Below are 22,360 nucleotides of genomic sequence, written 5' to 3' on the forward strand. Positions count from 1 at the left end.
TGATAGGAGAGAGAGAAAGAGAGGAGGGGAAGGAGGCAGGAAGGAAGGAAGCAAGGAAGCAAGTAAGGTAGGAATGGAAGAAGCTCTATGCTCTTAGATTCCTTTCTGTGGGGGCCGCCTAATTGTGTTATCAGACTTTATGCCTATTTTTAAAGAAAGATGTTATTTAATCGTCTACGTTCCAGGGTCGGCACTAGCTCAGGAAAGGGAGGTCACACAGACCTGCCTCAAGAATGAACATTTGTGTGAATATGTAGAGCTAGAAATTGTTCATCCTCCCCTTTGGAGAGAGACCAAGCAGATGGCTGGGTGAGGAAGCATGTGTTTAAAGGGCATCATGGAGAGAAGAGTGCTAGTCAAATAGAACACACATTCCACATGGTACCAGATGTGTAGCCCAGGTCCATATACCTGCGTGGGGGCACAAGGAGTGCCTGCACATGCGCACCCCTCTCCCCAACCACAGTGGCCCCCCCTGGAGAAGCTCCGCCTTCAGTGAATGCAGCCTGTGAACTAGGCACAGCCCCAGAACGGGGTGGGCAGCTCTTAGCTACCCATTCTCAACAGTCCCCAAATACATAGATCGAAACATTAAAATTATTTATCTAAGTATTGCTTAATTCCTGTGTATATGTGTGCATGTACGTGTATGTTTCTTTATTTATTTCTACATTTCCGACTTGGCAGATAATGATCTCGTAATTAAAAACTAGTTTCTGGGGCGCCTGGGGGCCCAGTGGGTTGAGCCACTGCCTCCGGCTCCGGTCATGATCTCGGGGTCCTGGGATTGAGTCCCGCATCGGGTTCTCTGCTCAGCGGGGAGCCTGCTTCCCTTCCTCTCTCTGCCTGCCTCTCTGCCTGCTTGTGATCTCTGTCTGTCAAATAAATAAATAAAATCTTTAAAAAAAAAAAAAAAGGAAGAAGGAGAGCAGCCTTTGGGATGGAGGTTGGGGGGGGTGAAGTGCTATGGAGGAGACAGCAGAAAAACCAGAGCTAAGTATTGCTTTGCCTTAAAAGCTCTGCCCAATGGCTGCAGGGACTAAGGTAAATTTACTCCAAAGCTACTGAAGCTTAGTCCCTAGGATACCCCTGCTTGCAGGGCCCAGTGAAGAGCCTTAATGATGTATTTATATGGTCATATGTTCCTTACAAAATTCTATAAGATATTTCAGGGGCACCTGAGTGGGCTTCAGACTCAGGTTATGATCTTGGGGTCCTGAGATGTAGCCGGTGCTCAGCAGGGAGTCTGCTTCTCCCTTGCCCTCTGCCCCTCCCCTGCTTGTATTCTCTCTTGCTCTCTCTCTCTCTCTCTCAATAAATAAAATATTTTTTTAAAAATATTTTGTTTATTTATTTGACAGAGATCACAAGTAGGCAGACAGGCAGGCTGAGAAAGAGGAAGGGAAGCAGGCTCCCTGCTGAGCAGAGAGCTGGATGATGCAGGGCTCCATCCCAGGACCCTGGGATTGTGATCTTGGGATCATGACCTGAGCCAAAGGCAGAGGCTTTAACCCACTGAGCCACCCAGGTGCCCCTCAAAAAATAAAATCTTAAAAAAAAAAAAAAGATATTTTAACTGGAGTTACTTAAAACCACTGTCTCTTTCTACTCCCACTTACTTCATACCCTCATGGCATGGCTGCAGGCATTTTTGAATTCTAAAGAGAAGTTGAGTTGGAGACAAATTTAGTTTGGCTTAGTGGGATATATTATGTGGTTCACAGTCACTTGCATGTATAGATATATTATTGTTAGCCGACCTAGTGCGGGAATGGCCGCCAGGAATATGGCCCTCATCCACTCGGCCAACTCACCTGGTAGCAAAATGCAGGGGTGCAAGGCCAGACATTTATTATACCCATTATTAATGGGTAATGAAGAGTCGTGCAGTGCCTGGCACTGTGAAGGAGAGTGAAGGAGAGTGAAGGAGAGAGGAGGCTGACATTTACAGAGCCAAAACCTAGTCTGCAGAAATCTCTTCCAGCTACCAGATGTGCAAAACAGTAGAACTGGCTGTTCAGTTCTCTGCAATGCCTGATTGACTTGGAAATACCCTCCTGTTAGGAATGTACGTGACACAGTGTATATGACCATAAGAGACAGGTGCCTGGATGGCTCAGTCAGCTAAGCCTTCCTGCTGAGGTCATGATCCCTGGGAGGTCCCTGGGTGGGTGGGGTGGGGGGGTGGGGGGGGGTCTCTGCTCAGCAGGGAGCCTGCTTCTCCCTCTCCCTCTGCCTGCTGTTCTACCTGCTGTGTTCTCTCTCTCTAGTAAATAAATAAAATCTTAAAAAAAATAATAACCAAAATTAAAAAAAAAAAAGATGAAAGCAGAGAGGGAGGCAAACCATAAAAGACTCAACTATAGAGAACAAACTGAGGGTTGCTGGAGGGGAGGTAGGTGGGGGGCATAGGGTAACTGGGGGCTGGGCATTAAGGAGGGCACATGATGTGATGAGCACTGGGTTTTGAACGCAACTGATAAATCACTAAATTCTACCCCTGAAACTAATAAAAATAAAAAGTACACCATCAAAAAAACAAAACAAAATAAAAACCATAAGCAAAAAATTCATTTTTTTTGATGGAAATTGTGCATAAGAGAATTTATCAGGATTCTTATGTTTACAGGCACAATCTTGTGGCCATAATAAAAGAGTTAGTACATCTGTGTTTATGTTTTCTGCATCCCTGCAGATACTGACATGCAAAAATAATACCAAAAATTTAGGGGCGCCTGGGTGGCTCAGGGGGTTAAGCCTCTGCCTTCAGCTCAGGTCATGATCTCAGGGTCCTGGGATGGAGCCCCACATCAGGCTCTCTTCTCAGCAGGGAGCCTGCTTCCTCCTCTCTCTCTCTGCCTGCCTCTCTGCCTACTTGTGATCTCTGTCAAATAAATAAATAAAAATCTTAAAAAAAAATTCATATGAAACCATCACAATTAGAACATTGCCAACAAACTGGTTAATAAGCATTATTATTTCAAACAGTGTTTAAGATTAGGTATTGGGCACACACAACTTGAAATGCCCTGAAATCTTATAGCTCAGAGATGAAAAAAAATTTGTTAGAGGTTTCCCCAAATTTTTTTTTAATTTTTATTTTTTATTTATTTTTTAAAAAGATTTTATTATTTATTTGAGAGAGAGAGAGAGTAAGTGAGAGCATGAGAGGGGAGAAGGTCAGAGGGAAAAGCAGACTTCCCATGGAGCTGGAAGCCCCATGCGGGCCTTAATCTCAGGACTCCAGGATCATGACCTGAGTTGAAGGCAGTCGCTTAAGCAACTGAGCCACCCAGGTGCCCCTATTTTTATTTTTTTTATAAAGATTTTATTTATGTATGTATTTGAGAAAGAGAGAGAATGAAAGAAAGAGAGAGCATGAGAGCTGAGTGAAATAAGTCAAGCAGAGAGAGTCAATTATCATATGCTTTCGATTATTTGTGGAGGATAAGGAATAACACGGAGGACATGGGGAGATGGAGAGGAGAAGGGAGTTGGGGGGAATTGAAAGGGGAGATGAACCTTGACAGACTGCGGACTCAGAAACAACCTGAAGGTTTTGGAGGGGAGGAGGGTGGGAGGTTGGGTGAACCTGGTGGTGGGTATTGTGGAGGACACGTGTGGCATTGAGCATTGGGTGTGGTGCATAAACAATGAATTCTGGAACACTGAAAAGAAATTTAAAAAATAAATAAAAATTAGAAAAAAAAAAAAGAGAGAGAGAGCATGGGAGGGGAAAGGTCAGAGGGAGAAGCAGACTCCTCGCTGAGCAGAGGGCCGGATGTGGGACTTGATTCCTGGACCGTGGGATCATGACTCGAGCCAAAGGCAGCCACCCAACCAACTGAGACAACCAAGCACTCCGAGGTTTTCCCAAATTTAACCATAATTCTAAGAACTGACATTACCAATAAAGAGTTGAAGTGGAAAGAAACTTCTAAACTCTCAGTAAGAGAAAGACTGAATTATTTTTCTATTTTGGGGGAAGAAAACATTACAAAATTGCTGTCAAAGGCAGAGGCATCCAAAAAAATGCACTGTAGAAAAATACAGGGCAAAAAGTCTTAGAGAGGTCTGTCATGTATTTAAAATACCAGTTTTGTATTACTTTTCCGAATTTTGCAATGTGCTATTTGTTAGCCTTTTTTTTTTTTTAAGATTTTATTTATTTTTTTGACAGAGATCACAAGTAGGCAGAGAGGCAGGCAGAGAGAGGAAGGGAAGTAGACTCCCTGCTGAGCAGAGAGCCCGATGTGGGACTTGATCCCAGGACCAAGGCGCCCCTATTTGTTAGCTCTTAACCTCTGTAATATGTTGTGATTTATTTTCTCATTCTAAACAAATATTCACTCTGATATCTAATTTTGTTTCATAATATCTTTTCTTTTTCTTAATAAGGGCTCTCCTCCCACTCCCCAAAATTGTGTAAGGTCCAAATCCTGCAGACTTTGTCTCTACTGTTCCTGGCATAGACACATTTGTACTTTGCAGAGGCCATTATGAAAAGCCCAAAGAGGGGCGCCTGGGTGGCTCAGTGGGTTAAAGCCTCTGCCTTCGGCTCAGATCGTGATCCCAGGGTCCTGGGATGGAGCCCCGCATCAGGCTCTCTGCTCAGCAGGGAGCCTGCTTCCCTCTCTCTCTGCCTGCCTCTCTGCCTACTTGTGATCTGTCAAATACATAAATAAAATCTTAAAAAAGAAAGAAAGAAAGAAAGAAAGAAAGAAAGAAAGAAAGAAAGAAAGGCCCAAAGAACACAGGGCAGGGGCTCCTGCGGGATTCAGTCGGTGGAGCCCGCAACTCTTGATCTCAGGGTTGTGAGTTCGAGCCCCACCTTGGGTGTAGAGATTACTTAAAAATAAAATCTTAGGGGCGCCTGGGTGGCTCAGTGGGTTAAGCCGCTGCCTTCGGCTAAGGTCATGATCTCAGGGTCCTGGGATCGAGTCCCGCATCAGGCTCTCTGCTCAGCAGGGAGCCTGCTTCCCTTCCTCTCTCTCTGCCTGCCTCTCTGCCTACTTGTGATCTCTGTCTGTCAAATAAACAAATAAAATCTTAAAAATAAATAAATAAATAAATAAATAAATAAATAAATAAATAAAATCTTAAAAAAAAGAATAAAGGACATAACCCGCGAACAGGTAAAGGGCTAATACATGCAATGGTACCATAATAAAATCCCCGATAATTAGCCACTTAGAAGAAAAACACAGATTTCCACTTTGAAAGGAGATGGGGCAAAGTTCTAACCAATAGGAGTATGCAAATTCCAGGTTCCCATAAAGGAACAGAGTGTGTCCTCTACTTCTTTTTTTTCCCTTTCTGGTGACTGGAATGCAGATGTGGTGGTAAGCCTGTTGGTCTGTGGACAAGGGCAACACTCTGAAGATGTTCACCAACAATATGCAAGGAGTATGGGTCTCTACTTCCACGGAACAGCCCTATCGGCCCCCAAAGGAGCCTTGGTCCCCTTAGACCCATAATACTACGTGAGCGAGTAATAAAGTTTGTAACTTGTTTAAGCCCCAGTTGTTGTAGATTGCCAACAGGCAGCTGATCTTACATCCTAAGTGATACAACAACCATAATGATAACATAGGATTCTTTTTTTTGTTTTTTAATTTGACAGACAGAGATCACAAGTAGGCAGAAAGGCAGGCAGAGAGAGAGGGGGAAGCATGCTCCCCGCTGAGCAGAGAACCCAATGCGGGGCCAGATCCCAAGACCCTGAGATCATAACTTGAGCCGAAGGCAGAGGCTTTAACCCACTGAGCCACCCAGGCGCCCCTAACATAGGGTTCTTAATTATTTATAAAATTCTGGTGTCTCTTATCAGTAGCTGCTGGTGAGGGGGTGGCCACCGGCAGGGAAAGGTCATCAGTTTGACCTTTTCTATGAGGATCCTGAAGCCCAGAATGTTGACTGACTTGCCTAGGAGCAGGTGGAGGAGGGTCCCCAATACCACTACCTCACCAATGGGGACAAGTGCCAGGTGGAAGCCAATGTGTGCGCATTGGGCATCAGCGTGGGTGATGAGTGTGCTGGCTCTTTGCTTTTTTTTTTTAAAGATTTTACTTATTTGAGAGAGAGAGAGAGAGAGAGCGAGCAAGGAAGGGGGTTGGGGGGTTGGAGAAGCAGACTTCCAGCTCAGCAGGGAGCCCACCCTGGGGCTGGATCCCAAGAAGCTGGGATCCAGACCTGAGCCAAAGGTAGGCACTTAACCAGCTAAGCCACAGAGGTGCCCTGAATTTTTGCTCTTAACATTCACACCTGACTATTCTATTCGTAAAATCCTAGAGTAGGGAGAGTTTACATCCTTGCTTTTCTTGTCTTCTTGTACTTTTCGAAATTTGCTGTGGCACATGGAAAAGAATATAGAATGGGGGGGGTTCCTGCTTCAAATATAATGCGTCTCTCCCCTTGTCCCTTTTTAATTTTTCTCCTTTCCTCAGGGATTCAGTTTAAAAAGTCATCAGGTGTGGCTGCAGAGCAGGGCCTGGCAAAGGTCGGTACCCACCAGAGGGCAATTGAGCATGGTGGCAGTGCTAGGAGGGTCAAGAAATTGGCCACATACAAGGGAATCTGGCAAATAAGTAAATCCGCTGGGATTAATGGGAACCAGGTGTCTCACCTGTCAGGGAAAGGAGTTATAAATATGAAAAACGGGAACACCAAAACCAACCCTGAGATGCTGGGTCGACAGTGGAGGAATGGGGGCACCTGGGTGGCTCCGTCAGTAATCGTCTGCCTTTGGCTAGGGTCCTGATGCCAGGGTCCTAGGATCGAGTTCTGCATTATGCTCCTTGCTCAAAGGAGAGCCTGGTTCTCCCTGATGCTCTGCCTGCTTGCAACTCTCTCCTTCTGTCAAATAAATAAATAAAATCTTTAAAAAAAAATTTATTTATTTGACAGAGACAGATCACAAGTAGGCAGAGAGGCAGGCAGAGAGAGGAGGAAGCAGGCTCCCTGCTGAGCAGAGACCCCCCCCCCAATTTGGGGCTTGATCCCAGGACCCTGGGTCATGACCTGAGCTGAAGGCAGAGGTTTAACCCACTGAGTCACCCAGGCGCCCCAATAAAATATTTTTAAAAAATATTTTATTTATTTATTTGACAGAGAGTAAGAGAGAGCACGTGTAGGGGAAGAGGCAGAAGGACCAGCTGGCTTCCCACCAAGCAGGGAGCCCAATGTGGGGCTCAATCCCAGGACCCTGGGATCATGACCTGAGTCAAAGGCAGCTGCTTAACCAACTGAGCCACCCAGGCACCCCAATAAAATCTTCAAAAAAAAAAAAAAAAAAAGAAGAAGAAGAAGAAGAGGGAGTGGGATATTTACATAGTTCTCAGTCTCTCCTGACAAAGTACTATTCATTATGAAAGGTTAAGGAAGAACTACTTTACAATAGAGAAGCCTGGTAGACACCGCCTAAATAAATGATCCAAGTTAAAGTCACTGGTAATAGGATAATGCAATGTCATTACCTGCCACCTAATGGCATACGATGAGAAGGCCACAGCGTCCGACTGTGCATCACCTGGATCTAATTAGGAGGAAACATCAAACCTTAATTGAGGGACAGTCCACAAATTAACTGGACTGAAAGACTGAAACATGTTAAGGGTGCAAAAGTCAAGAATGGAGTAAAGCAGCGGGGGGCTGGCTGGCTCAATCAGAGGAGCCTGTGACTCGTTGTGAGTTCAAGCCCCCTGTTGGGTGTAGAGGTTATTTAAAAATAAAATCTTTTTTTTTTTTAATATTTTATTTATTTATTTGTCAGAGAGCGAGCACAGGCAGACAGAGAGGCAGGCAGAGCCAGAGAGAGAAGCAGGCTCCCTGCCGAGCATGGAGCCCGCATGTAGGACTCAACCCCAGGACGCTGGGATCATGACCTGAGCCGAAGGCAGCCGCTTAACCAACTGAGCCACCCACGGGACCCTAAAAATAAAATCTTAAAGGAGCACATGGGTGGCTCTATCGGTTGAGCAGTGGACTCTTGATATCCACTCAAGTTTCGGTCATGAGTTCGAGCCCCAAGTTGGGCCTTACGCTAGGCATGGAGATTACCTAAACAAACAAAAAAACAAAAAAAGCTTTAATATAAACAAACAAAAAAGAGTCTATGGGTGTTCTTAGTACAATTCTTGCAATTTGCAACTGTTCTGTGAGTTTCAATTTATTTATTATTATTATTTTTTAAATATTTTATTTATTTGACAGACAGATCACAAGTAGGCAGAGAGCAGGCAGAGAGAGAGAGGAGGAAGCAGGCTACCTGCGAGCAGAGAGCCCGATGCAGGGCTGGATCCCAGGATCCTGAGATCATGACCCGAGCCGAAGGCAGAGGCTTTAACCCACTGAGCCACCCAGGCACCCAAGTTTCAAATTATTTAAAAAATAAAAATAAAATCCCCACACAACAGAAAATATAAACAGTGAGTTAGATGAGTAAATCTTTATGCCTTCCAAGTCCATCTCACCTGCTGACCATTTGTGTGACTTTGGGAAATCATTTTCCATTTCTGGGTCTACTTTTGCTTATTGGCAAGTGGGAGCTTTGGATGTGAGCAAATAGTCATGTTGGTTTTTCTAGCCCAAAGGGGATAGCACCTTACCTCTCCCTCTGTCCCGTTGTGAAGAAAAAATGAGGCATGACTGAGTATAGGGGCTCCAGGGGCTCTGAGGGTCCTTGAGGGACTTAAGCCTTCCCTCCTCTACCATCTTTGAGTGTGCTCCTGCTGTCTACACAACCCCACCCCCACCCCCCTTCCGCTGGCAGGGTTGAAAGGCCGGCCCTCTGGGAGCGTGACTTGGAATTGCAAATGGTTGAAAGGAGATTCTCATCCTTCAGTGCGAATTCACTGCAATCACCTGGAGGTGCTCATTTCAAATGCAAATTCCTGGCAAATCCCCCTAATACTGGTTTAAACCTGTAGGGATTTGTCTGCCACCATTATTATTCTTTTTTTTAAAGATTTTATTTTTAAATAATCTCTACACCCAGAGTGGGGCTTGGATTTAGAGCCCCGGGATCAAGTGTCACATGCTCCACTCCAGCGACTGAGCCAGCCAGGTGCCCTGTCTGTCACCATCATCAAACCAGAAGTGGACAGACCCAGGCTGGTGTCCCAGCACAAACTTCAACAAGAACTTGGTTCTCCATGTCTTCCACTCTGCCAACCTTAACATGTCGTGCTTGCTGCCTCAGGGCTGGAATATGGCTGCTGCTCCTTGAACTAGCCCGACATACTCCCACCCATGAAGCTGGCATTTGCTTTTCCTCTCCTGGAGTCAGTGCACTTCTATACCTCTATAAATCTGCTCAAATGTCACCTGCTTAGTAAAGGCTTTGAAACTGCAAATCCTCCCGCCCCACCCTAACTATCTGGGAACTCCCTTTCTCCCATTTCTCTCTCTCCTTCCCTTTTTTTTTTTTCTTTTCTCTCTTTTTTTGTGGTAAAGGTTTTATTTATTTGTTAGACAGAGAAAGACAAGGAAAGATGGAACACAAGCATGGGGAGTGGCAGAGGGAGAAGCAGGCCTCCCACTGAGCAGACAGGGGGATCGACAGGGGGATGGATCCCAGAACCCTGAGATTATGACCTGAGCCCAAGGCAGACGCTCAACAACTGAGCCACCCAGGCACCCCCCTCCCCCCACCATGTCTCCTTCTGGGCTTTATTTTTCCCAACAACACTATCACCATCTGACATGCAATGTGTTTTCCTTGTTCAATGTCTTTTTCTCCCTACCCTATAGTGTAAGTACGGGGCAGGGATGGGGGGTGGGGAGGGCAGGGGCTTCTGTTTATTTTGTTCACTGCTGTATTCCCAGCACAACCTCTAGAATGAACGTGTAGGTGACAGGTGCTCGGTAAATGGTTGTTCAATGAGAGAATGCACTTCCAGGGGCTACATGTGATTTTTAGGAAGGAAGAAGAAGGGGAAGAGGAAAAACATTTCCACAAATTCATAACCAACTTCCATTTATGTCTGCTTAGCCAAAACCATGTTACATGGCCACTTGTTGCTGCAGGAGAGTCTAGCAATATGGATATTTTTAGTTGGACACACTGTTCTACCCTTTTTTTTTTTTTTTTAAGATTTTATTTAACACAGAGAGAGAGAGAGCATAAGCAGAGGGAGCAGCAGACAGAGGGAGAGGGAGAAGTAGGCTCTCGGCTGAGCAAAGAGCCCCAATGGCTGCGGGACTGATCCCACGACTCTGAGATCATGACCCAAGCCTAAGGTAGCTGGTTAACCAACTGAACCACCCAGGCGCCCTATGCTGATCTTTTTGAGCAATTTTTATGAATAAGGAAGAAGGGAAGAATGGATATTGGAAAGACAACCTATAGGGTCTACCCCATGCATCTGTACTTGACCTAATGGAGTAGAAAGAATCTCTGAGGGGGTTAATTTTGATGCAGGTGAGGCTTGGACCATGTCCTAAGAAAAATAGCCAGAATAATAGGATGGCTGTAGAGCAAACTTTCTTTCCTTAAGATTTTATTTATTTTTTTTGAGAGAGAGACAGTAAGAGTGAGCATGAGAGGGGAGAAGGTCAGAGGGAGAAGCAGACTCCCTGCTGAGCTGGGAGCCGGAAGTGGGACTCGATCCTCGGACTCCAGGATCATGAACGGAGCCAAAGGCCACTGCTTAACCAACAGAGCCACCCAGGTGCCCCAGAGCAAACTTTCTTTCTTTCTTTTTTTTTTTTTTTAAAGATTTTATTTATTTATTTGACAGACAGAGATCACAAGTAGGCAGAGAGGCAGATAGAGAGAGAGAGGGAAGCAGGCTCCCTGCTGAGCAGAGATCCCAATGCGGGCTCCATCCCTCGACCCCGGGATCATGGCCTGAGCCAAAGGCAGAGGCTTAACCCACTGAGCCATCCAGGCGCCCCAGAGCAAACTTTCTTAAGCCATCATGGGTGACAGATGCACACGTCATGGATGGCTCACAGTCACAGACAGCTGTGCAGACCACACTCCATTCCCAGAACTACCCCCACCATCTTTCCTGAGACAATCTTTATTTCCACTCCCCCTCCATACGCATGGTTACAGCCACAGAACTTTCGGAGGTCTTGGTCAGATATCATGTTTCCACCCACCTGACCCTAACCACTGAACTGGAATCACATTCCCATGAATCTGGCACTGGAACTGAGTTCTAAGTCTCTCTGGGTGACTAGATTGTGTCAACAGAGAGCTGCTGCTGGCAGATGTATATTCTACGTCACAAACTGGAGTAGCCAAGGAAAGAGCTCAAACCCCACAAGGAAGAAGTTGGGTGAAGTAAAGAGGGTCTTTGTAGCGTTTGAGTCCCCGGGACTCGATTATTCCTGAGCACTGGTTCTGTCCTCGTCCTTGGGGTCCATGGCACACTTTTCTGTGTCCTTATTTCATTCAGCCCATCTTAAATGAATCTTTAGTATGCCCCAGCCTCTGGAGATCAGGGGCTCGGTCTTGGAGGAGGAGGTGAAACATGGCGGCTTCTTTATCAACAAACAGTTAACCAAAGATCCGGGTGGCAAGGGAGAGTTTCTACCCTCTGGCTTTTTTGTGAAGCTCTAGAAAACCACCTGTGTTAGCCATACAGGTAACCCCCGACTGCTAACAGGAGAAAGGAGTGTTTTTTCTTCTTCTTCTTCTTTTTCTTTTCTTCTTCAAAGATTTTATTTATTTGACAGAGAGAGAGAAATCACAAGTAGGCAAAGAGGCAGGCAGAGAGACAGGGGGAAGCAGGCTCCCTGCCGAACAGAGATCCTGATGCAGGGCTCGATCCCAGGACCCTGGAACCATGACCCCAGCCCAGAGCCGAAGGCAGAGGCCCAACCCTCTGAGCCACGCAGGTCCCCCAAAACAAGTGGTTTTATTTTATTTTATTTTATTTTTTAAAAAGATTTTATTTATTCATTTGACAGACAGAGATCACAAGTAGGCAGAGAGGCAGGGAGAGAGAGAGGAGGAAGCAGGCTCCCCGCTGAGCAGAGAGCCCGATGTGGGGCTCCATCCCAGGACCCTGAGATCATGACCTGAGCCAAAGGCAGAGGCTTTAACTCACTGAGCCACCCAGGCGCCCCAACAAGTGGTTTTAAAAGAGGACCTCTGGGGCACCTGGGTGGCTCAGTGGGTTAAAGCCTCTGCCTTCGGCTCAGGTCATGATCCCAGGATCCTAGGATCGAGCCCCGCATCGGGCTCTCTGCTTAGCGGGGAGCCTGCTTCCTCCTCCTCTCTCTCTCTGCCTGCTTCTCTGCCTACTGGTGATCTCTGTCTGTCAAATAAATGGATAAAATCTTTAAAAAAAAAAAAAAGAGGACCTCTACATTCAGGTTCTGAAGATTTGGTTTTATTTCTGACCACTCCCCTTCTATTCCTGGCCTTCGCTACTTATAAAACACACATGGTGCCTATCATTTTCCTGAGGAACAGCTGGGTTCGAGGGGTGGCACAGAAGGGAAAAAAAAAACAAAAAAACATGGGCTTTAGAGTGTGGAAATCCAGCCTCGTCGCTACCCACATGTCTTGAGCCAAATTAGTTCATTTTCCTAAATCCCATCTGTGAACCAGCGACAATACCTTCCATGGGGGAGGCTGAAGTGAGCGTGCATCAGGGCAAAGGACCTAACACAGCACCTGGCAGATCTCCAACAGCAGAGGCATTCCAGCCCTGGCCCTCCAGGCTGGCGCAGGGCAGGTGGGCAAGGAGCCCCTCCAGGGGAAGGGTCAGGTTCCCAACCAACGGGTCAACCACAGTGCTCCCCGAGGGCCCCCTCCTCCCCGGGAGGTAGGGGCTTTGTGTTTGTTAGCAGCAATGACTTTTCATTTCCCGTAAGGCCTCCGTGCTCCAGGAAACCAACAGCCAGAACCCAGATGGAGGGAGGGAAAGAAGCCCCGGGAAGAGAGCCGAACGGGATATTAGTCTTTTTTTTTTGTTTTTAAAGAGATTTTATTTATATATTTGGCAGAGATCACAAGTAGGCAGAGAGACAGAGAGAGAGAGAGAGAGAGGGGGAAGCAGGCTCAGAGAGCCTGACGTAGGGCTCGATCCCAGGACTCCGGGATCATGACCTGAGCCAAAGGCAGAGGCTTTAACCCACTGAGCCACCCAGGCAGCCCTGGGATATTAGTCTTTTAAACCATTTTAATTCCGTGCCCACATGTACCAGGCACATCTATGTGCTTTACACACATTACTACCTGCTTTCATCTCTCCTGACTGATCAATGGAGGAGCAGAGCTGCCACATGGTGATCGACAGCTAATCTGGACATCCAGGCTGTTCAGACACCTGCTAACAGCTCAGAATGAACGGGATCGGGACCATTTGCCTAGAACACGAACAGCCATTGCCATGGCTCTCACACAGACTTCAGGCTAGAGCTGGGACCTTCCTCCAGGCCCTGCTGGGCACATGAGTCCCCTTTAAGCCGTCCATTCTTCCCCAAGGTCCTGATAGCTGCAGCTGAGATCTGAAAACTCCCCAAGCCCTCTTGGAAAAACAAGGAAGGGAGAGAAAGGAGAAAGTGCATAAGCAAGTATAAGGAAGTACAAAGGGAAGAGAAGGCAGGCAACCAATTCTGTGACGATACTCATTCCTTTATTATCGACTGTGTTAATCTGGACAGGGCTGGACGGCAGGCTGCCGGCAGCACCAAGCTGCAGTTGCATTTGAGCTCAACAGAGAGGCCTCATCTGAAGCCAAGGAGACAGAGGGTAATGTTTTTTATATATATTTATATATTACATACGTCCCCGTATAGTCATATGTATAGAGTGACAAGAATGGGCCACTGCATTAACTGTTGTCCTAAATAAAGACCATAGCAACAGACACAGAAATATGGTCCTCATCAAGGCCTTCACTTTGTCAATCAAATGTTCGATACATCAAAAGGGAAAGGAGAGAGACAGAGAGACTTAGATCCAACCACCCCGGTGGTCCTGTTCCCAGCATATCTTACACCGAGTGTCGAGTGTCCCCCAAGTGTAGAGCGGAGGTAAACACACACATACACACGAACACGCACACACACACACGTACACAAAGCCGCAGGGAGGAGCTCCTCCTTCGACACACCTCGGGCCCAGCCCTTGGACCAGGGTGGGGGTGGGTGGGTAGTGAAACCGGGTATTTTGTGCTCTAAGACTGTGAGGGTCAAGTGACCAGATGACGCAGAGTCGATGTGTCCAAGTGATGAATGGGGGTGACACGTGCTTTTTCATCCACAAATAAGAAAGGTCAGCAGGAGAGGCTGCTCAGTGTAGGCATGAAGTCCCTTGGTGCCCAGGCCACCTGGGGGATTTCTACACGTAATTCCTGTCCCAGACACAGTCAAACCTCTGATCCAAATCCTGAGTCTCAAATAATCTCTTGGGCTCTGATGAAGAATGGTGTTCCCCCGAAGGACGGGAGCAAATGGCAATTGAGTTGTCCAACCATCTAGTCCAGTAACTATGGCAGAAATGACAGCATCAGTGAATGAAACCAAACCATAGCTTGGTCCCTAGAGCAGAACTTGAACTGTGCGAGAAGGGTTCACTTCCTAAAGGAAAGAGAAGACCCACATAATCAGCCCCCACCCCTGCCCCACCTCCCTCTCACCAAATTCAAGCAGCTCCATCAAGTTTCATGCTTCTGTCCCAATGACTAAAATCCTTTTATTTCTGGGAACCAGAGATTCCCACTATGAGGGCATTTTGAGATCTTAAATCACTTGTTTCTTTCATAATTACCTCTTTATTCCTCTACCAAAATATACACTTACAAAGTAAATCAATGAAAATTAATCTTTCTTTCTCTCTCTCTCTTTTTTTTTTTTTGTCAAAACTTACTTACTACTTGAGATAACTGGAAACATCTTCAGATGTCACAAAAGGAGGTGGGGAGCATTTCCCTAGGGACTAATTTGCACAATGCTGAAGAAAGGATCCGTTTTCAACAAAACAGTGCATGACAAATGGGATGCAGAAACAGGCGTTAATTGGCAAAGCTGGCAGATCGGGCCTGGGTCTCTGTCTCCTGTGCTACGTGAAGGGGGAAGCAAGAGATTCCAGTACCTTTGCGTAGCCAGAGGGAGAACGACATTGATTCCTGCTACCCTGAACTGGGCTCCAGGCAGCTGCAGAGGAAAATGACCACAGCAGGAAGGAGCAGCATTTCAAAAACGGGGAGCTGGCTTGATCACTTGTTGACCCAAGTTATTTCTCTGAGGGGACAGAAACAAAGGGACTAAGAGACGGGACTTCCTTTGATGACTGTCCGTGTTGTTTCCATTATGGTTTCGTTTTCTGCAGGTCCTGAGGGGGGGCCCTCCATCGGTCGGTTCACAATTCCCATCCAGAGGTTGGGACGGTGGCCAGGAAGCAGAGTTGGGTAAGCCATGAGTTCTTGCCGAAGCCAAAGAGCATGGGCTGTGTCGGTGAGACCATGTAAGTCCTTGAAAAGGAGCCCAAGAGGCTGAAAGAGGTTATCTGAGGTCTGGAGAGGGAAGTGCAGGCCTCTGTTCACTGGGAGCACAGGCCCAACGCTGTCAGGACATCTCTGGTCCTTTGTGGACATCTAGCGTTTTTCTAGTCCCAGAAAGTGCTTAGGAACTGCTCACGGTCAGCTGGAGGAGATGGATGATGGAGTGAGACAGGTAGCAAAAGTGCTCTCTTCTCAGGCCCTGGCTACCTTCCCTTCTGGGAGCAGCTGACAGAGAGGAGCTTGAGGTCTGACACGGGGGGCGGGGGGTTCTAAAGTCAGAAGGAAAGGAGGCTATGGAGTGACCACGGCAGGCTCAGGCGAGGGCATCTCCCCCAAAACCGAACTCCACAAATAAATAACATTAATTAAATAAAGGAGGCTGAGAAGAGCGGGCCGATGCACGGTCTGCCAGGGTCTCGCCCCCTCACACATACGCACACGCACATGCACACACACGCACGCACACTGAGTGTCAGGTGAGACGATCCAGGGTTGGCTCCCCATCCCAGGATGCTCTTGGCCGGGCAGCCTGACGGAAGGTTGTCACTCATGGTCTAGCACTGTTGTGGGGCGCAGAGCAGCGGAGGCCAGTGAGGCGTGTGGGGTAGAGGCTGGAGGCCGCTGAGGAGTCTGGCACCTGCAGAGGGGAGGGATGAGGTATGAGAATGGGGAGGTTGAGAAACATCGGGAAACTGAGAAGTGAGGACTGGCCTTTGCCTCATCCTGTTGCTATGGGAACTCCTCCCTGAAGACCTCAGCTATCCCCTCCCCCCACCCTTAATGCCTGGCAGGTACAACCAAAACCCTCTTCAGCCTCATCCAGCCTATGTGGTCTCCATGCCTCCTAAGTCCCCTGCCCGCTCTGAGCACAGGGGTACTGACCAGGACCTGGACTTTCGAACTTTAGATGTGGAAGGTCTTTCCAGAAAGCTGTCCAAGCGCATGAGCCTCTCCATGTGTAGCGCGCGGGGATCTTGTTCTTGGTCATGAGAGAACTCCATCTCGAAGACAGCTGGAGGGGACACATCTAACTCCAGGAACATGATGTTTTCAGCCTGTGGTGGGAACATCAGAGCAGATGTGAGCAGCGGCCCTGAAGGTTCCATCTCTTTGGCACTCCGTTGATATTGGGGATAGCAGAGGTGGTGAGGTAGGCAGAACAAGCAGAGATTATGAGCATCACCTCCCTTGGGCTCCCTCTCCTTCCCTTCCATTTCCCAGCTTCTTACCCTGTACCTGGGGTGGGACCCCATTGCCATAGCAACCCGAGCATACTGGCTGATAGGCCTCTTGTAGCCCACTGCGGACGTTGGACGCTTCTTCATTTGGCTGTTGTTGCTGTGGGGAAGAGGCTATATTAGGGTGGGTTTCTTTTGAAATGGGGGAAATGATACGAAGAATTAAGTATCGTTCAAAGCAGGCAGGAGGTTCTGCAGATAGTCCACAGGAATGTTCTTCTCTTTGTTTTTTTTTGTTTTTTAAGATTTTATTTATTTATTTGACAGAGAGAGACAGCGAGAGAGAGAACACAAGCAGGGGGAGTGGGAGAGGGAGAAGCTGAGCGGGGAGCCCCAAGAGGGGCTTGATCCAAGGACCCTGGGATCATGACCTGAGCCAAAGGCAGATGCTTAAGGATTGAGCCACCCAGACGCCCCTCTTCTCTTTGTTCTAATACAGCTGGACAACTAAAAACTATCATAACCCAAGAAACCATATATTTCTTTACTCTTGTATTTTTTCTGTCCCCGCCCTGCCCCTCACAGTAAAATGGTTTGACTAAGGGCTGAAATGAAGAAAAGAAATCCAATCTTCTTTTAGCTTTCAGATTCATATGCTGATTTCACACACTATGCAAAACCACTGATGATGAGTGGCTCTTTTCTGTTTTCTTCTTAAGAGTTAGTCCAAAAAAAAAAAAAAAAAAAAAAGATAAAAAAATCAGGCTTGAAATACAAGGGTCCCAAAATAGCCTAAACAATCCTCAAAAAGAACAAAGTTGGAGGGTTCGCATGTCCCAGTTTCAGAACTTAATACAAAGCCTACAGTAATCAAGGCTCTGTGGTGCTAGCATAAGGACAGACATGGAAATCAATGGATTAGAACCGGGAGTCTAGAAATATATCCTTATATGTACAATCAGTTGATTTTCTATAAGAGTACCAAGACCATTCAATGGGGAACCAACAGCCTCTTCAATAATCTGTACTGGGACAACTGGATGTCCAAAGGCAAGAAAAATGAAGTTGGATCGTTACCTTGTATCATCTATAAAAATTAACTCAAAATAGATTACAGACTTAAATGTAAGTGCTAAGAAAAAAGTCTGCATTTCCAACAAAATGTTACTAGTTATTGTCTTTGGATGGCTTGATTACAGATGATTTTTATTATCTTTATGCTATTCTGCAAAATCTAAACTTTTTTATAATGAAAATATATCACTTTATATCTAATTATCTCAGATATTCAGAAAAGTATAAAAAATAATTTATGTACGCTTAACATTCAGCTTTGTCAAGTCATCTGTTTCACATTTTGTTATACTTACATCAAATTTTTTTTAAGAGATAAAGTATAAGCAGTTTCTTTTTTTTTAATGTAAGTGGTTTTTAAATCTCCTGTCTCTCCCTCCCCAGAGTTAATTACTCTCTTGAATTAGTGGTGCTAATCAATGCAGTGCATGTTTTTATAGTTACTTATATATGTGGATATTCATAAACAATATACATGGGTATTTGTACACCTATTGCAAAAATTTGAACTGTGTGGTATACGTACTGCATTTTCTTTGTGCTCAACAAACTTTTTTCTTTTAGATTTATCCATGTACCTCTAGATTAGATTATTAAAGTTTTGCTTATATTAACTATTTTAAGGTTGCAATATAACATCATATATATTTATGTATATGTATAATATTCTCTTGTTGATGGACATCTAGGTTGATTTTTTTTTTTATTAAACACAGTGCTGTTGTGAACATTTCTGTATAGATATCTTTGAGTACATATTCAACAGTTTCCCTGGGGTATACACCTAGGAATGCAATGGTTCCATGGTAGGGTATGTACATTTTCAACTTTGCTAGATAGTGCCAAATTGCTTTTCAAATTGGTTATGCCTTTGAACACTTCCATTGCTTTCTATCCTAGCCATTTCATAGGATGGCAGACTTCTTCCTTTCAGCAGTTTGATGAATGTCGCGTATTGCTTTTATTATCCAAACAAGCAAACCAAGATAGGAAAGAAATCCACAAAGTATTTCCATTAAAACAAAGTAACACAGGTTTTGGAGTAAGACCTATCTGAGTTCGAACTTTGGCTCTGCCCCTTAAAGCTGTGTCACCAAATACCTCTGAGACTCAGCTGTGTCACCCCCCCATCCCCCACCCTGTCACACAGAACTGCTGAGATGAAGCAAGAGAAGCATTTAGCAGAGCACACAGCAAAGGCTCAACCCCCCAGCAGCTGGGAAGATGATTTATTCTCCATTCAACTTGCTAATTTCAGGCAGGGATACAAAGGAGCAATGCAAAAAAAAAAAAAAAAAAAAGCCAAAAGGCAGACAGAAGACAGAAGAGGAGAAGAAACAGGCCGAGTACTTCACAGATAGGACATCCTGTCCTTGAGGAGTGGAACGAGCAGTGCAGGGGCTGAGGGAACTCTGCCTGCCTTCTGCAGCAGAGAGTACCGAGCAATGCCATTCTTGTGGTTCATTTTATCAAGCACATAATAGAGTGCTGGACCCCACCTAGGGGTCCCCTCTGGCCCTACTTTATGGGTAAAAACAGGGAAGGATAGAACTGTAGAAGCCCCAGCTCACTCTGCAGCTGTGTGGCCCCTGGGGCAGGGGGGAGGGGTGCCGGGGAGGGGAGGGGAGAGGTGCGGGGTGGGGGTCTGGGCGGAGGAGGGTAGGGAGGCTGTGCATGCGCACAGCAGCAGCCCTGACAACTCCAGGAGAGAGGGGAAAAATGAGTAACATCACCTCTTATTTCTACGGTGCATCTACACATCCCGTTTGAACTTCGCCACAATCTCCCGAGGTGTAGACAGGGCAGAAAAAGAGCCTGAGGCTCGGGACAAGCAAAATGCCTTTGGATTAGGAAGGCATTTGGAACTGGATCTGCCCAGATACTCTTTTTAGGATGCTGCACTGTGTCTCAGGAGGACACCAGGCCAGGCTGGGGCTGGGAGCGTGTGCGAGCTCTGGGAATAGGACTGGGGGACAGGGCTGGGAGAGCGGAGTGGTGGATCCGTGTGAACTGGCGGCCTGACCCAATAAAGGTGCCAGGGCTATTCTGGGTGGCATGCGGGAAGAAGGGGCTGGGGGAGGGGAGTCTGTAATTGGGACACCAAATTTCCCATCTACTCCCTCTTCTGCCCCAGGCCTACTTTCCATGATGGATCCCTCTCTAGTAAGAGGGTTGTGGCTGACTGCCCAGAGCAGGGGCCTGGCTCTGCCCAAAAGCCCCCTCCCAACAGGGACCCACAGTAGTTACATGCTGCGTAGTTCCTAAGACTTGTCCTATGACCCACCCTTGCTGCTATATGGCTGCTATCACAATATTTTTTCCCCTTAATAATAATAAAAAAAAGTGATCTCTCAGCTCTTAGGGGCCAACTCCGATGTCATTATCAGATGTCTGATTCCCCCCTTTTTCTCTTCTGTGCTGAAAACTGGCATCCAACATCATAGGGAGAGTTTTCTTTCCAGGTCATGCCCAGTCCTCTGCCACAGCAAGCCTGGTCTCTGCGATCTAGTTAGTCCCTGTGTCCCTGCAGGCCAGCGGTCCACCAGGCAGCATTCCCTGGCATGTCTACTGACCTCCCCTTTTTTTTTTTTTTTTAAGATTTTTACATTTATTTTAGAGAGAGAAAACACAAGCAAGGGGAAGGGCAGAAGAAGAGGGAGAGAGAGAAAAACCCCAAGTAGACTCCCCGAGGAGCGCAGAGTGGGACTGGATCCCAGGACTCTGAGATCATGCCTGGAGCTTGAATGCAGCCGCCCAGCCGACTGAGCCACCCAGGCCCCCCTAAGTGGTATAACCTGCTAGAAAGGTAACTTGGCAGTATGTTCTAAGATAGACAAAATGTTTATAATCCTTCATCAGATCCTGAAATTTCCTTCTAAGAAAGTCATCTGGGAGAGCCTGGATGGTTCAGTCGGTTAAGTCAACTTCACAGGTGAAGCAATTTGGGTTCACAGAGGTTTAAAAACCTTTCCCAGGGGTGCCTGGGTGGCTCAGCTGGTTCAATGACTGACTGTTGATCTCAGCTTAGGTTGTGATCTCAGGGTCCTGGGATCCAGCCTGAGGCCAGGCGTCACACTCAGCAGGGAGTCTGCTGCCCTTACCCCATGCTCAGTCTCGCCCTCTCTCCCTCTCAAGTAAATAAAATCTTTTTTTTTTTTTTTAAAGATTCCATTTACTTATTTGATAGAGAGAGCGATCACGAGTAGGCGGAGAGGCAGGCAGAGAGATGGGGGGGGGAGCAGGCTCCCTGCTGAGCAGACAGCCCAATTTGGGGCTTGATCCCAGGACTCCGAGATCGTGACCTAAGCTGAAGGCAGAGGCTTAATCCACTGAGCCACCCAGGTGTCCCAAATAAATAAAATCTTAAAACAAAAACTAAAACGTTTTCCAGGCCAAGTAAGTGGCAGAGCAGGGACTAGAATTCAGAATGTTCTAAACCCCAAGTCCAGTCTCTTCCTACTGCACCACGATGCCTTTGAAAAGATTCTAGGGTATCTGGGGTTGCAAAGGGCCAAGGGCTAAAGTCACAAATAGAATTTTATGAACTATGAATCAATGGCTACAGACATTGCCAAATATAAAGCCCTAGAAGACAATTTTGTATAAATCCAATGAAAATTGAAGTCTATAAAGAGAGGGGTGCCTGGGTGGCTCAGTAGGTTAAGCCTCTGCCTTCGGCTCAGGTCATGACCCCAGGGTCCTGGGATCGAGCCCTGCATTGGGCTCTCTGCTGGGTGGGAAGTCTGCTTCCTCCTCTCTCTGCCTGCTTGTGATCTCTGTCTGTCAAATAAATAAAATCTTAAAAAAAAAATGTCTATAATGAGAAACTAAACATTCAAGGTCATATTGTACAGTAGTTTTTGCTGGAGCTGGCTGTGAAACTGGTTTCTCAGTTCAAGTTTCTTTCAAAATTGTTTGTGAGGATAGAAGTCACCTTACCTGTGATTCAACCAGTGTGACACAGAGATATTGGAGAAAAAAGAAAACAGGGTAGATTTCCAAAATAAGTACATATGGGTGTGTTTTAGGAGTTGCCTGGTGGGTATGTCTGGCTAGCTCAGTTGGTTAAGTGTCCAACTTTTTTCTTTTTAACTTTCTTAAAATTTTAATTTTTAAATAAAGATTATGTATTTAACAGAGAGAGACATACAGTGAGAGATGAAACACAAGCAGGGGGAGTAGCAAAGGGAGAAGGAGAAGCAGGCTCCCCACTGATCAGGGAGCCAGATGTGAGGCTCCATCCCAGGACCCTAGGATCATGACCTGGGCTGAAGGCAGATGCTTAATGACTGAGCCACCCAGGCGCCCCAAGTGTCTGACTCCTGATTTTGGCTCAGGTCAGGATCTCAGGGTTGTGGGATGGAGCCCTGCATAGGACTCTGCACTGGGCCTGGAGTCTGCTTAAGATTCTTTTTTTTTTGTTTTGTTTTAAGATTTTATTTATTTATTTGTCAGAGAGAGAGAGCACAAGCAGGGGGAGCGGCAGGCAGAGCAGGCAGAGGGAGAAGCAGGCTCCTGGGTGAGCAAGGAGCCCGATGTAGGATTCGATTCCAGGACCCTGAGATCATGACCTGAGCCAAAGGCAGACGCTTTACCGACTGAGCCACCCAGGCGTCCCACTTAAGAGCCTTTCTCTCCTGCTCC

General features: G+C 46.5%; 1 protein-coding gene and 1 long non-coding RNA gene across 2 annotated transcripts in view; both read right to left on the reverse strand.

Annotated features, from left to right (window-relative positions):
* Positions 1 to 13,573: 13,573 nt before the first annotated feature.
* Positions 13,574 to 14,557, reverse strand: LOC116873243. The gene is made up of 2 exons (XR_004383763.1): positions 14,124 to 14,557; positions 13,574 to 14,088 (listed from the first exon to the last, which is right to left on the reverse strand). It is a non-coding gene; the product is annotated as an uncharacterized LOC116873243 (long non-coding RNA).
* Positions 14,558 to 14,818: 261 nt separating this feature from the next.
* Positions 14,819 to 22,360, reverse strand: part of KIF3C (kinesin family member 3C) — a 35,407-nt gene continuing 27,865 nt past the window's right edge. Inside the window, 3 exon segments of the mRNA XM_032866988.1 lie at positions 14,819 to 16,101; positions 16,347 to 16,519; positions 16,694 to 16,802. Coding sequence (XP_032722879.1) covers positions 16,008 to 16,101; positions 16,347 to 16,519; positions 16,694 to 16,802 — 376 coding nt within the window. The 3' untranslated portion in view covers positions 14,819 to 16,007.

Source organism: Lontra canadensis, unplaced genomic scaffold, assembly GCF_010015895.1.
Source record: "Lontra canadensis isolate GAN:19392208 unplaced genomic scaffold, GSC_riverotter_1.0 scaffold32, whole genome shotgun sequence".
Taxonomy (NCBI): Eukaryota; Metazoa; Chordata; class Mammalia; order Carnivora; family Mustelidae; genus Lontra; species Lontra canadensis.